This window comes from Olea europaea, chromosome 2, assembly GCF_002742605.1.
Source record: "Olea europaea var. sylvestris chromosome 2, O_europaea_v1, whole genome shotgun sequence".
Taxonomy (NCBI): Eukaryota; Viridiplantae; Streptophyta; class Magnoliopsida; order Lamiales; family Oleaceae; genus Olea; species Olea europaea.
The window spans coordinates 13705835-13722710 of NC_036238.1; the positions used below are offsets into that span (position 1 = coordinate 13705835).

At 35.5% G+C, this 16876-nt stretch overlaps 1 protein-coding gene across 1 annotated transcript; it reads right to left on the bottom strand.

Moving 5' to 3' along the window:
- Positions 1 to 7613: 7613 nt before the first annotated feature.
- LOC111411580 lies at positions 7614 to 13296 on the bottom strand. The gene is made up of 7 exons (XM_023042086.1): positions 13151 to 13296; positions 11110 to 12929; positions 10316 to 10749; positions 10063 to 10224; positions 9330 to 9405; positions 8673 to 8828; positions 7614 to 8095 (listed from the first exon to the last, which is right to left on the bottom strand). Exons 2-7 carry the CDS (start codon positions 12919 to 12921, stop codon positions 7991 to 7993), a joined length of 2745 nt encoding a protein of 914 aa, XP_022897854.1. The 5' UTR covers positions 12922 to 12929; positions 13151 to 13296; the 3' UTR covers positions 7614 to 7990.
- Between the last annotated feature and the right edge of the window lie 3580 nt (positions 13297 to 16876).

Below are 16876 nucleotides of genomic sequence, written 5' to 3' on the forward strand. Positions count from 1 at the left end.
TATCAAGGTTGATCACACACATACATGGTATAATAAGCTTGCACACATAGGGATTAAGAGACTGAAGCTTCTTGATGAAAAAGGTACTTTTGGTAATGACTGTGTGTCTGATTTGTCATTCTATGATCACTATGTATTTAATAAGTATCATAAAACATCATTCTTCACTAGTATTCATAAAGTTAAGGCATGCTTGAAAGCATTCTAATCTATGGGGTCCTGCTAGTAATCTCACATCAGGTGGGAATATGTATTTTCTGTCTACTATTGACGACTAGACTAGGAAAGTGTGTGTCTATCTTCTGAAAGATAAATCTGACGCTTTTCATAACTTTAACAACTAGAAAAGACAATTGGAAAACTAAACAGGCAAAAGGATTAAATTTTTTAGGATAGATGATGGCCTAGAGTTTTGTAATACTGAATTTGACAGTATGTGTAAAGAAAATGGAATAACAATTAATAAGATGGTCCCTTACACTCCTCATCAAAACGGGGTAGCAAAAATGATGAATAGAACTATACTTGATAAAGTACGTTGCATGATGTTAAGTTCTGTTGTCCTAATGTCGTTTTGGGATGAAACTGTTATAACTGCTTGTTATTTGATTAATTTGACCCCATCTGCTGCTTTAAATGGTGACACTTCTCATAAGAAGTGGTTTGGTAAACTGAGTGTTTACTCTATACTTAGAACATTTTGGTCGTACTGCTTTTTCCCATCAGAGAGAGTGAAAGCTTGTTGAACCTAAAGTTAGAAAATGTGTCTTTCTAGGATACCCTAAAAATGTTAAGGGTTATAAGTTATGAGATAGAAGCCAAAAGGGGGTAAAGATCATCGTAAGTAGGGATGTCGCATTGAACGAGGGTGAGATGCCTTGTCTTAAAGGTGAACCTAAACCTGTGAGCGAAACTGAACTAGGTGAAGAAAGGACCGAGAGAAAGAGAGAGTCGAGGGGTAGCCAGCTTGGGGGGTTTGTTGGAGTGATTCCTATCATTGTTGCCTCTTCTTCCTATTGCCACCACCATTTATTCCTTTTTGTGGGTTTTGAGAGTTCTTTGAGCAGACAAAGTGAAGGTTAAAAGTTTGGGTCGAGCCGAGATAAGCTGGTATTCGTTTGGTTGTTTTCTGAGCCCGAAATTAAGATTTCTTGAGGGATTTTGCGACAAATGGTATCAGAGCTTGTGTTGTTGAGAAATTTATGATTTTTGGGGGGTAAAAACTAGCTGGAAATGGTCTAAATTGAGGCTGGAAAATGGGACAGAAAACTGCCCAGATTTGAAAATTTGTGGCTGAACCTGTAATCGCATTTTTCGATGAAACTATTCATCATATAGACAAACGAGGACCACTAGTGGACTCAGCAAGCAGAGGCGCAATCGTAGGGATGGCGTGTGGTCAAAGTCGCCAGCGGCGTAAGAATTCTGGCCAGGTTCGTGGCTGCCCGTAAGGTGGAATCTGGAAACAGTGACATAAGACAGAATGTTGCTGGTGATAAGTCGGACCCTGCAATGTTTAAACTCCTCCAGTTTTGAGCAATGCAGTGAAAGTTGGATGATTTTGCTATTGGACGTTCCGGTGTCAAATGTCGTTTTGCGTTGCTGCGATTGCAGACGATCCTAGAGTAATAAATTTACATCTCTCGTTGTTTACGAACCTTTAGATGTGGTCCGCTCGATATCTTGTTCTTTGCCTTTTATTATTGCTTCTAAAATTATTATGTAAGGTAATTATTTATTTTTCCACATTAGAAGTCATCGGGTGAGGTGATGTTAGGTTTAGGGTTACCGTGATAGGGTAACCATTGCCTATTGCTAGACTTAGGAATTATTTGCCTTAAATTCTTTCTGAATTTGTTGCCAATTTTTCTATACTTTTAAAATTGCATGTGACTTTAGGAAAGTTAATTTGATTATTCTATGTGAATTATATTTGTACTTTGATTGTTGTCATTATTTGGTATTGATGTCATATATAAATCTAAGGCAAGTGAGAAAAATAAAAATATGCTTTAATTGTAGTAAATTTGGATATGGTGAGATAGATTGTCCGAGTAATGATAATAAAAGGAGAGATAATGAGAGAGGTGAGGTGAATGTCATGATTAGGTAGAGTGATGACCCTAGCAAAGTTTATTGATAGTAAACCTAGTTACGGCATGTGCATCTGTGTGTGATCCTTTCTGTATGTGTGTGATTGTCTAATTTGTTGCATGATAATATGCTGCATTTGGGTTTGATATGTGCATTTGCATGAATTTGAGGCAATATGATTTCTTTATGTAATTGTTTGTATGCATAGTGGGTTAGGATGCATTAACAGTGTGTTGTATGTCTTTTGGTAAGGTGGAGTTTAGATACCTAAAGGTGCATTGGTGATATGAATGGGGGATGTGGAGTGTGACATTTAGATCACGTGTGGAGTGGTGATTAAATATTGGAATCATTTATCTATAAAGAGACTCTGTACATCTAGAGTGCGAGAGAGGCACTTCTATCACTTATATTAGGTAGAGACCCATTATCCACGTAAGTTGGAAAAAGTGATGTGGTGATAGAGGATTATCCCGTAAATTTAGGATCTATTGTAACCTACTAGTTAGACATGAGTTGAGTGATCAGTCTAGTGAGCATGATAGGCAATGAAAGGAGATATGTTTTCTTGAGGTGTGAGCAACATGGAATGGGATAGGATAAGTGTGGTGAGATCTTCCGTGGGTCATTTATGCATTTGTTGCATATGCGTTTGACGTTGTGTTTGATTAAATTGGTGTTAATCTGTGGTTCTGTGTAAAGGTGTTTATGAAAAGATCTATGTGTGTTATCCTATAATATATCATCATCGCATGTTTATTTGCTATTGATTGTTTACTGTGAATATTTGCTTTTACTTAGGTGTTCTTAACTTTAGCCCCGATGAGTACATGGAGCAAGTCTGGTATGTGTTTCAGATTGAAAACATGAGGTACGGTCTGTGATTCCAATTTTATTGGTTACTTTGATTATGCAAGTATAAATTTTGTATTTTGATTGCTTGCAGATTTATTGGGCATAAAGGTGAAGATTTGTAGGATTTGGATACCCGATAAATTCGAGCGATAATTTAAAATAGTTGTCGGATAATTTATCGATACCATGGACTTGGTTTGGCTCGAATACGATTGACACTTTCGAAAGGCCCAAGTTGAAGTTGGATTGGTGGTTTGATTAGTATGTGGTTTTGAATTATTGTTGGCCCATTGAGAGAGATATATCTTTGGCCCATAAATGAATAAGTTAAGCCCATTATTTGTGACATAATATCCATTATATATCCATCTCCTCCAGCAACCGTTTCTTATGATGGGGTGTGTGTGTGTGTGTGTGGAAGAGAGGACCGAGAGAAAGAGAAGGTCAAGGGGCAACTGGCTTGGGGGGTTTGTTGGAGTGATTTCCACCATTGCTTCTTCTTCTTCTTCTTCTTGTTCTTCCTATTGCCACAACCATCCATTCCTCTTTATGGGGTTTGAGAGTTCTTAGAGCAACCAAAGTGAAGGTTAAAGGTTTGAGTCGAGCCGAGGTAAACTCGTGTTCGTTTGGTTATTTTCTGAGCCCGAAATCAAGATTTCTCGAGAGATTTCTACAACAGGATATATAGGTTATCTTTTGGTTTTTGTTGTTATTCATTTTCTTGGGCTTGTGTAGTATCTTTTTGGGATTTTTCTGTTTTGGTTTCTATATCGTGGCCCAGCTTCAGATTATGGCATTGTTTGGTACCATTAATTGCCAAATTCTAAGATGCATTTGGATGCTAGGACGACTGGAAAGGAATTTTTGGCAGAGTGGTCGGTTAGCCTCAGATATTAAGCAATTATCATGTTGTGTTTTTTCTCCATAACAGAGTATGTCTGGTGAAAGAATGTCTGAATTATCAGAATGTGTATTTTCACTCAATTGGTAAAGCAGGGACGATGGTGATGTATAAATTATTATGCATATACAAGACACGGAAATCCTATGTATGTAAATAAAATGAAAAAGAAGAATGTGAACAATTTACTAATTATGTACTGGGTTGTGCTTGATGTACATAATTTGTGCACATAACACCAAGAATTTTCCTTATATATACATAAATAAGAATACGGAGATTTGCCATACCTGTGTATGTCGAGAGAGAGAGAAGAACATGGACAGGTAACCAACTATATACAAAAATCAGAATATGGAGATATGTAGAGGCAATGAATTGATTCTGCCTAGGAGTGTGCCTACCCCAACAGTGAGTTGAGCAGCGAATTTGTCGTGTGAATTGATTGTTTGTTTACAAGAGTTGGATGACGAGTTCGTTGTTTTGAGAGAGTGAAAAAATAATTTCAGTAATAAAAAAAAGGAATTACTCATAGAAATCATACGGGTGTTGACAGCACCTGTGTGGTGTATTTTCTGTCAATATTCTGTTCAAAACCAATGAATTTTTGTCAAGTATTGTTTTGTAAAAAATCTGTCAACTGTTTTCTATACCTGTAACCTAGCTCTAAAAAAAAATTGACATCAAGGGACGAGTTTTGTTTGTAAAGCAACGGTAAGCCGAGCTGAGCCTGAAGATGGGCAGGCTAAATGGTTCGACTCCACCCATTTCACACTCCTAATTTAACTTGAATGCGTTAAAGACTCCTTTACTATTGCTGTCATTTGATTGAATATATCATAAATGATCTTTATATCTGTCAAATAATCTTCCCATATTTGAGCCCTTGTATGATTTAGATTAATTTTTATCAATGACTACCCATTTTTCTTTAGCCGTGAGATAGGGTACTAGTCTTTTAAAAATATATAACACAAATGACACAAATACCCTCCATCAATTAATTTGGCAAATAGAAGAAAAGCGTAAATTTGACTTTGCTCCATTTTGCACCAAAATGGTGCAAACTGTGGTGCCACATTGAAGAGATTTTACATCAAAACTTGGTGTATTTTGATGATTTGGTGCATCCATTAGAGATGTCCTTGTGTTTTCTAGATTTATGATATAGGTTCTTCGGAATAATATAATGAAACACCTTCAAATACACATGGCTATTATCAATAAATTTAGTTAAAATTATTGAAAGTTCAGACCACATATGCATTCTACCCAATCATCCTTATGTATGCTAAGTATCAAGATTAATATTTCAAAAATTAATCATACCAATTAATAGCCTTCATCTCAGTAGAAAGAAAGAAATGTTAGTTGTTGAAAGGAATAAGTTTGGGAAAACTCGTATCAATGTAGAATTAGCCCCTGTTTGATTCCCATTTTTTTGAAAAAAAAATGAATTCTTAAACAGTATTTTGATATCATTTCAATAACACATTTTTCAATAAAATAATATTACACGCAAATCCAAAACTTTTCCTTATTTTTTAACCACACATTTTTCATCAATATACTATTCAAAAATTCATTCTTATCAAAAGAATGGGGCTCAAACAAGGGCTTATAAAATTGAATTTGGTATGTTTGGTTATGAGAATCTGGGATTTTAACAATTGCTGGTGGCAAGTGGAGCGAGACTGGCTTCTTAAGGAGATGGAGTTGAGTGGTTTCTGGGTGGGAAAACTCATTCTCTTGAATTGACGATAATGGAACGATTGCGTTATTAGATTAAATTTAGTGTGTTTGATGTGAGTATTTTTAAAATATTATCTAAATCATAGGATTAGTCTTTATCGAGGGTAAATATTATTTGTCAGTAAACTTTGTAAATATATTGGAAGGTAAAACACTCCCTCACTTAAATATCCCAACAGATATGATACTTTATTAGATTTCCTCTTGAATATTACACTTTATTTGTACAATCACAACTTTATTCTCCAAGAAAATCAAATAATGTCTAGAAAATAATAATATGTGACAGATTAAACTAAAAAACAGCCAACACCACCCATATTCTCCACATGATCTCTACATTTTTTTTGATAGAAATCTTAGTCCTGAGATCTACTATCATCAGCTGAATACCAATATGTTTGATTGCAATTTCACGATTCTTGATACGTTCTCGAATCATAAGATCTTACTTCGACTTCCAACTTATTGTTCTTCAAGACGAAAATCACAGTCGAATTATCACAATAAATCATCATACGTCTAGTTAGGAATAAAAATTTGAGACCTTATTGTCTTGAAGGAGAAACCCGCAATTTATCACAGTAGATCTTCGTAGGTCCTGCTATGGAATCGAAAATTTTGTAACCTTATTGTTCTTGGAGGAAAAAATGCAATCAAATTATTACAATAAATCTTCACAGGTCTCATTGTGCAATGAAAAATTTTGAGATCAGCAACGAAATTCTCTTTCTTGTGTAGATGAAGCAATGGGATTCTGCTTATTAGTTTTCTAAGATGCAACTCCAACGAGGAGGAAAACATGTCATGAATTGGACTTGTACACCAATTTAATTTTGGTCTCTTTTTCAATTCAAATCTCAAAATTGGATTTGCATGTAAGGATAATAAACTTCTTCAAAGTATTTGTGAGTCCCTCCCAAATTATTTCTCTTAAGCCATAATCTTTCTTTAAGTTTATCATTTGGTCATTAAACTTCAATTTTCACTTTTATTTGAACAATTTTCCAACAATCCTTCACTTGATCAAATTTAAATAATCTCATTAATGAATAAATGGTATTTGCAAATAAAGTTAGGTATCTTTTGAATTTTAATTTTGTAATGGCTCATCATAATGAGAATTTTAATCTCAATTTTCCTTCTTCCTCTTTATCTTTGGAGATTAGGCTGGGACATCTCTCCCTTTTGTACTAATCGTTCTATCAAACATTCCCCCCAAGTTCACATGGAGTTTATCAAAAAATAATAATAAAACCATGATTCCTCCTCTTTTGTTGGGAGAAGTTCCACAAAGCGAGCTGTACATATCGCCCTTGTTTGTTGTGGCTTAAGTTTTGATAAAAATTTAAGTCAAATTCAACAATTAATTTTAACCGCACATTTGAAAAAATCCATAATATTTATCAATTTTTTAACTACATATTTCATCTAATTTTTTACGCTGGCATCACGTAGTTTGTCGTGCTCATTGGATCTTCAGTCATTCCCGTGAGAAGACATCAAGAGCCTTTGGCTTTCTTTTTGGCTTTGTATATTCTTCTTCAGAATCTTTCAATGGTGTTTTATCGTGTGATATCAAATATGCTATTCTCATCCCACGCTTTTGATAAGAAGAACAACTGAGGCTCTCCAAAGAAGATAATTATCCAAGTAAAGCTCGATCAAAATCAAACTTGCCCTGTAAATATCAGCTTCGGATATCTCATGGAATTGTTGGAATTGGTATGAAAAGTAGCCATTATTAATGTAGAGCAAAATTCTCGTAGACATTCGCATGGTGCAGCATATATTGAACTAGAATTGGATATTATGATATTTTCAGGAGCAATACTACAGAAACAAGCTTTAAAACAAGCAACACACGTGTCAATGCATGATTGAAGAGCGGGAAAAAAAAAAAAAATTAGACCCAACAACTTGGTGCCACATCAATCTGTTTTTAACCTGTCTCATTTGCCTATCTTCAGACTTCAGACGAAAGAAAACCATTGCAATGGGGAGAGACAGATTAACACACTGTCAACAAATTCTACTACAACAAAATTCCCAATGTAAGGGTCAACCCATAATATAACTAACATATTTAGCAAACATCATAAGCTCGCAGCAAAATAAGAGCCACGACAGCATTTACATAATGTATACTGTCTTGACTTCAGTGCATAAACTGTAGAGAAGCTACACAAAAATGGATGGATATCATGCTATGAATTCTCATACATCAAGAAACTACTCATGAATTGTGAGTCATTTCCAGTGAAAACATCTAGAAATATCTATATCATGAAATTATGCAGACAAAAGCTTCAAGCCATTTTCCTTGATGCGAACGGACAAGAGGTGGAAAAGTTGCCCACAAAAGCAGAGGTCTCTATCATGGCAGTTTTAAAGTAAATTTGGCTCCTTAATATGCTCGAATACTTGACTCATCTTCAATCCAATGATTTTTACTTGGGGGTTCGAGTGGCCATCAAGAAATGCATTTGTGATCTGCAATTCACCATTTCATAACTCACTACCTCAAGAAAAAGTTGGGGCAATTCCAAAATTAAGAATGCTGAATAAAGACAGTTCTCAAGAAAACTACGTGGAAAGTTTGCAGTAAGAAAAGCACGAGTCATTTAAAAAGATCATAGAGCAAAAACCAGAACCACCAGAAAAATATGCAAGATCTGTCATCATCATCACTGAATTCTTACGGAAGAGAATTTCATATCCAGAGCATCAATTAAAAGTTAACTAACCCATCTGCTTTCCCAATAAGGAAATTTCGAGTAGTGCCACAGTCAAACATTGTATGTTGAGGAAAGGGAAAACCACAATGACAAATCATACAATAATTAGAGGACAAAGATTCTATGTACTAATACCAGATAAGCTCCAGCCACCAATCACTACCCCGTGTAATATTTGGGAAGTAATTCTCAATGCTAGCAGTGGTGCAAACAATAGGAAAAGATGAAAACAGCTTATACATAGAACTTGACAGAACAAATAGGAGATTCATTGATCAAGTAGAAGAGAAATATTACTGCTTGACATAATTTGCCAACCAATCAACAAATACCTGAGTGCATCCAAACAATTTGAGCACTTCCAGTGATAAGCAACTATCCACGATTAATCCAAGAGCTTCATTGGTCAAATTACGGCACCAAGACAAATCAAGAGTAACTAGATTTCTGGAATGTTCAGCAAGCGATAGAGCAGTGTTATTTGAAACCTGTAAAATCAGATGGCCACCATTAACAATACAAGTTAATTTAGGGAAATACGAGCAAAGCCTTTGCATTAATGCACTCAGAAATCCTAATTTTTAGCTAGAGCAATTAACATCTCTGAAAGAGGTTAAGCACACTGTCCTATCTTTGAGCACCAAATTTCATTGACATCAAGCACACGTTATCAAGAGACAAGAGAAAGAGCAAACAAAGCACCAGTCAACTGCAAGTGCAGCATGTTATCAAAATAATCTTATCGACAAATAAGAGTGAAAATAGAAATATAAGTACTGTTGAATTAAATTTAGTCTCTATTTGAGCCCCATTCTTTAAAAACTATTTTTCTTCACACTCATTTTCGACCACACATTCTTCCAATGAAATAATTTTATATGTAAACCCAAAACTTTTCCCTACTTTTTAACCACATATTCTCCAATAGTCACTATTACAAAATCTATTATTCCAAAAAACGGGGCTCAAACAAACCCTTACTTTCTTACCTCGTTAATGTCGTTGAGTGACAGTTCTATTAGAGATGCTCCAGACATCTCAAGATATGCAGCAATAGCTTCATCACTGCCAGAACATGAAAGCCAAGAATTCCAACAGTTATTTTCAAATCAGGAGTACCCAAATTATGTCCCAAAGTGGTATAGGACTACATCAAGAGACCTAGGAACAAAAAAAGAGACAAATAGCAAACCAAACTAGAACAAATAAAATGAAGGAGAATCAAGGTTTTCATCTACTGTATTCATCCCTGTCACTAAATTACACTGTATTTGTTTCCTCAATGGAAGGCTTAACTTGTGTAAAAAGAACCATTGTTGAGTAGTTTAACTATGACTAAGGGCTCATCTATTTCAATCCATCATTGTCATAACTTACATAGATACAAGAGTAAATAGACTTATATGGTGAGCAACACCTTTTATTCTCACAACAAAACTCAGAGTTCCGCCGGTAGAACAATGAATTAAAAATCTTAGCAAGTCCTCGAAAGATTTAAATTAATAACAAATATACATAGCTTCCTCGTCCATGAAAATCAAGGAAACGTGACTAGAAGAAAAATTCACTAATCAGGTCATGGTCAAGTCCAAAGGAAAAGAATTCCCCAATCTTCAGCCATAGACACAAGCATACAAGCGTCAATATGCAATACCCCCACAGAATGAACTTTAGTATAATTGTGGATGAAAATATTATTAGATTCATTCAAAGAATAGAAACCTGAATGCATTGCGACATAATTTCAGCGTATGAATTGCTCGACAACCATTCGCAAGGTGTGCCATTGCAGTATCTGTCAATGTGCACAAGGTCGTGAGGTCTATCACTTTTAATTCAGAACAAGTCGCTGCAATGACTTTCAAAGATAAATCAGACAGCTGCCTGCAACATGTTTTGAAAATAAATTTCGAGTTAGATTATTGTTTTAAACTCTTCTGTGAACAAAAACAAATATTGTCAACCAGACACTTACATGCAGCCTGCTAAACCAAGTTGTTTGATGCTGCAACCATGTACAGATACAATTTCACTGATAAACTTATCACAAACAGTCTGGATTCCACCTAGTGATAGAACTTCCAAATGCTCTAGCTTTAACAATGCTGGTAGAATAAGCATAGCATCTATTTCCAGACAATCATCTATATATAATTCCCTTAGAACTGATTTCAGCGAGTTTGCCAAACTGCAAATGCCAACAGAGGTAAGCAGGGAACACTGGCTGAGATTAATAGATGTGATAGATGGGGCAGAAGAAACAAGTGCTTTTAGTCCATCATCTGAAAGACGGTATGCACCCTTCAACGATACTGTAGTCAGAGCAGGAAGACTATTAAGTGAATGGGCCAAGGTAGCAGAGAGAGTATAGTCTGGTAGACAGCATCCACATTGATCCAATTGCAGCACCTAATATCATGAAATGATATTTCAGGTCCTTCAAAGATACGAATTCAAAGAGAAGCCATTGATCAAAGGATATGGTCTAACAAAAGTATATCAGCCTGACAGTTTCCACTAATGACATCCGAAACCAAACTTAAACAGCAGAATAAGTAATATCCTCAAAAACAATTCAAAGACTTTTACATTGTAATTAAGGTTAGCACTCCAGACGAAGTGATCGCTGCATTAAATGTAACAAATACACAGAACTTGGGGAAGCAACGACTAAATGCTATTTGCGAATCTAAACAATACGGGAACATTTTTCGTATACAGAATAAATAATCAGATATGTAAATGGAACATGAGCAAAAAGAATCTTACAGTTAAGTTGTTGGTATCGATACTTTCAAATGTCCTAATGAATAGCTCCTCAGACAACCACGAGCAGTCCTTCAGACGTATCTCTGTTGGAAATCCACTAACAAGCAATTGAAGAAAATGACTATTCATCTTCCTGGAATCACAAAGCAACTGACAGAGCTTGTGCCTCAACACATCAGGGATGCAGTCAAGTGAAGTAATAGCATCAGCATTTTTTGCTAGAATTGACAAGCATAGTTGTTGCAATGAGGGAGGAAACTGCTTTTGGCGGTTACATTTCTCATCTTTTCTGGGAACCCATGTTAGGTCCACAGCTTTACTTTTGCCCACTGAGGAACCATGCAGCCCAGGCATATTCTTCTCACGATCCTTAATGATTTTCATGGCAGTTGAAAAGGGACCAGGCCAGTCTTCTATTTCACTGACAGCTTCAGAGGTTGGAATTGCTCTTCCAGCAATACCAGCAGCAGCATGGCCCAGCTCTTCCTCTTGGGCAGAAAAATGTGCAAACCGAGATGCATTTTGTCTGGCTATATCTCTGAACCGTTTCTTATGACTTCTTGCATCTGTTTCTCTGACGATATTCACGTCTAGCAATGCTGCATTTTCTGGCAAGCGGATGGTACCTGCGCGAACATTTTCCTTTTTATTTTCTACCATAAGCTCAAACCTCTTATCCAAAGCATCCATATCATTAGAGGAAGAATCTTTCTCTACCAATTTTCCTTTCCCTTTTTCTTCTTTTCGCAGTCTTGCTCTAGTCTTCACACCAGTTTCAATTCCAATCACACTTTGGCCTATGACTTCTACTTTACCATCTACATTTTGAGATAACCTGGAGCTTGATTCATCAATTAGTATCCCTACTTCTTTGTCTACTTCCAATTTCACCGAAACAGCACTACTTGTTGGCGAAGTATTACCAACCACTTTCCCTTTACCTTTCTCTCCTCTACTAAGTCTTCTCTTCTTCCAACTACTACATACATCCTCTTCCATGTTTCTCTCTGAGTCAGTCTTATCACGGTCACCATTCAACAAAATCTCACTTTCTTTACCATAACCTGACTTAGCATCATTATTCCAACTCTCAAATTCTTCCAACCCAATACTAGGACCTCCAAAATCACCTTCAATTGTTCTCTTCACTACTTTCTTTCCTGATCTTAAGTTAAAGAACCCTCTTTCTTTCACATCCTTGTTACCTGACTTCAAAACAGCTAAATCCATCTCCATGCTATATGTCCCCTTCCCTTTCCCATTATTGGCAATCTTAATCCCCAAAGTTTCTCCATCACAACCAAATCCAGATTCACCGACACCTTTGGCAAACTTTCTTTCCTCCAAAACAGGAACTGATCCACTGACAAGCCGAGTTCCTGTCATTTTCTGTTCAGAAAACTCACCTTCCTTCTCAGCCTCCAAATCTGAATCCAAAACCCCTTTCTCCAAATTCCCTATCTCACATACACCCTCACTAGGATTATTCTCAACTTTTGTCTTTACTTTCTTCCTTTCTTCACTCATAATCTCAATATTTTCCTGGTGATCAAGCTTTGATGCCAAGCGTGCACTTCTCCGCACGGTCACAGCTTCGGAACCCATAATGGAACCAGCCACCAACCCCGATTCTACACCTGGATTTGGAGCCGAAGAACTAGAAATTGGGGTCGTATTTATCACTGAATAGTTCGAATATTCAAGGGTTTTCGCTGGAGTCACCGGTTCAGTTACCGCATTCTCGAAGGCTTTTGGTAGCGAACCTTCGGAATTGAATGTTGACGCTATTTCTCGGGACCTCAACACCGTCATAGCACAGACTGAATTAATAGAACAAACAGTAAGAGAAAAATAAATGAAAACTCTGCTATGTATAAATACAGTTGGATTCAAGTATGTAAAAGCAGCTGATTAAACACATTGCAAGGAAAAGTGATTAAAAATGGATAAATGCCCAATAAATTACAAAAATACATCCACATGAATATTCATATACGCACAACCCTAATATATGACTATTGGGAGATAAAAAGGTACTTACAGAGAATAGGAAAGAGGCGATCAACAAAAGTGCGAGAAGCAGAAGAGAGTGTAGAGTTGTACGTTGTGCTTTGTTGGTTGTGCGGCAGCGCCGTGGTTTGATTGGAGTTGAAGCTTACCGGACACGCTTGTTAAGAATAGAAGGCTACGCTTCGTATTTCCCGCCAAAATAATGGCTTGGGCCTAAACATTAAGCCCAATAAAAATCTCAGATTCCTACTTTTTTTTTTTTTTTTTTTTTTTTTTAACGAGGTGTCCCAGCTTACGCCAGACTATATCATCTTCCCTAAACTTCCGGCCCCTCAGCAGCTCAGGGAGGTAAATCGCGGGATGTGCCCAAGTTGACCAGGGTTCGAACAGCCTCTATACTCCTGGCCCCGAGGGAGCCTCCTCCATGGTTATTACATCACCAAGCTACTCCAACCCTTCCTCTGGTTATTACAACACTCAGCTGCTACAACCAGGAATCGAACTCCCCACGCTGGGGTTGCCAGCCCCGCACTGTATCAGATTCCTACTTTGTTGGACAGGTAAACGATTGAGATTAATTAGACAAGACATTTACTTCTCTAAAATAAAAAATTATTTATTATCTAAAATAAAAAAATAAAAAATTTATTTATTTCCTCATTCTACATTTATAACTTTTGTTTGATTTCACTGAAATGTTATATTAAGGAACAATGCTATAATACTATTAATGCTATAACACCAATTTAGGTGATGTTATACGATGGTTCAATGAAATTTATAATTAGTAATTCATTTAATTGGATTTTTCATTTAATATCACATAACGAGCATCCTCTTATTTTACAAAATTATCGAGGATTCAAATAATCAACATATTAAAAAAGAATAATATTATATAGCATCACTGATGCTACAACATCGGTTTATGTGTGAGCTATTTAATAAGCTCAATAAAAAATATAATTAAGTGACTCATTTAATTGTAAATCTCATTTAATATTCCATCAGTGTCACATAAACTGGTGTTTAATACGTATGATGTTAACTAGCATTACTCATTGAAAAATGAATACGAAGATGTTTGATTCTTATAAAATTATTATTAAAGGCAATACAAGTAAATACTGTACTAACGGTGCATTTCAATAATTGAACAAATGATGAAACACATTTTATCTGTCAAAGAGTTTATTCCTGTGTTGATCGTCTAATAGTGAATGTGTATAAAATGAAGCCATGTGAATGTGTATAAAATGAAGCCATATCACTGTAGGGTTATAACAAGATGCTTTCTCTCTCTAAAGTTGTGCCTCTTCTCTAGTATTCTTTGTATACTCTATAATTTTTAATGGATTATGTGTTTCTTGAGTGAAAGAGTGAAGCGATATGAATTGAGGTTAGTGTATTAATCGATTTCTTATCTTTGGGTAAGTATTGAAGGTTTGGTGTTCATCTTAGTAACTATAAGATATGGATATATGTCATAATTACAGATAGGCCAGCATGGTATCGTATTACTTTCTTTTGAAGAAAGTAGTTTATTTTATAAGTTAAAATGTGGAGACATTTGAATGAATATGTGGATGAGTTGCAAAAGGAACATTTTATGTGATGGTCTGGAACAAAGATTTTATATGGACAACTATTTTAGAATCAGTAAAAAATTTCAAGTGTTATGTAGTGGATTTGATCATATGAATTGAGGTTAATAATTATTATAGAATCTTATATAAGGACGTATACATTTTGATGACGTTGAAAATTTTTTTGGTCTAGAATCATATGAAGAGTAATAAATGACAAAAACGTGATTTATCACTCCTAGATAATAAGAGATCATGACATAAAACTCGTATATTTCGTCAAATAAGTTTTGATGAATAATATAATTGGTTATATCGAGATTGACGATTATCCATATCTCGTAATCTGTTGGACTGTAATTGATAAAGTGATTATATTTATGTGATAACCTGAGAAATGATCTTGTCATACCACATAATATTTTTCCCGACATATATTGCCGTAAGGCATAAGTTAATTTCAAAATCAAATAGTATTTTAACCACATTTTTCATAGGATTCACTAATATTATTTATTTATCCATAACCCATTTCTTGATTAGTGAAATTGTAGTACAATAAAATGAGATCCAAACAGAAGGTAAAAGATGGATTTTAGTTTATCTTATACTTATTAGATCAAGATAATAATATTACAATGTTGATTACAGTAGATGGGAAAAAAATAATAAGAAACTGATAATTTGGAATTGGACCTAATCCAAGTGAGAGATTTTAAGTTTTATGTCCTCTACCCAATTGTTGGGAGGACTCGATAATTGCTGCTGAACTTTTTGTATATTGGCTAAATTTAATTAATCAGATTAATTAGTTTTGGGTCCAATTAGAATATTCCTTTATTAATCCTGATGGGATTAGGATTTGATATAACCTATAAGGGTAATTGGCACAAAACGTCCTTACCTTTCAAGTCTATTGTGGAAAACGTCCCTACCTTTCATTTTTTGGCATGGGCAATTGGCACAAAACGTCCTTACCTTTCAAGTCTATTGTGGAAAACGTCCCTACCTTTCATTTTTTGGCATTTTTGCCCTCATTTCAACCTTTCTTTGCGCTGAACGTCCTTTCGTCCATATTCCGTTAGTTTTTCCGTTAATTAAAGGGTAATTGGCACAAAACGTCCCTACCTTTCAAGTCTATTGTGGAAAACATCCCTACCTTTCATTTTTTGGCATTTTTGCCCTCATTTCAACCTTTCTTTGCGCTGGACGTCCTTCCGCCCATATTCCGTCAGTTTTTCCGTTAATTAAATACAAAAATACCTTTTTCTTTCCATAAACAAGGATAAAATTGTCCTCACCCACTTCACCCCTTTTTCCCGCCATCAACTTAGTCCATAAGTAACAGTAGCAGCGACATGAATCTGAAAATACTTTAAATGATTAAGTTAAATAAAGAAAAAATATCGTGAACACATTATATTTCACAATTCCACAACTACTGTTGCTGTCATCTTGTGTCACTGGAAAATTTTAGAAAGACATATTAAATGGGTAGTCAATTTATAATGAGCCAAAATGGTGAATGGCTCTTTTTGGTTCAATGGAGAAGATGAATAGCTCATTTTAAATTGACTCATTATAAATTGACTACCCATTTAATATGTCTTTCTAAATTTTTCCAGTGACACAAGATGACAGCAATAGTAGTTGTGGAATTGTGAAATATAATGTGTTCACGATATTTTTTCTTTATTTAACTTAATCATTTAAAGTATTTTCAGATTCATGTTGCTGCTACTGTTACTTATGGACTAAGTTGATGGCGGGAAAAAGGGGTGAAGTGGGTGAGGACAATTTTACCCTTATTTATGGAAAGAAAAAGGTATTTTTGTATTTAATTAACGGAAAAACTGATGGAATATGGACGGAAGAACGTCCAGCGCAAAGAAAGGTTGAAATGAGGGCAAAAATGTCAAAAAATGAAAGGTAAGGACGTTTTTCACAATAGACTTGAAAGGTAGGGACGTTTTGTGCTAATTACCCGAATGTTTAACTGAAAAACTGACGGAATATGGACGGAAGGACGTCCAGCGCAAAGAAATGTTGAAATGAAGGCAAAAATGCCAAAAAATGAAAGGTAGGGACGTTTTCCACAATAGACTTGAAAGGTAGGGACGTTTTGTGCCAATTACCCTAACCTATAATTTAAGGGCCTGTTTGAGAGTGAT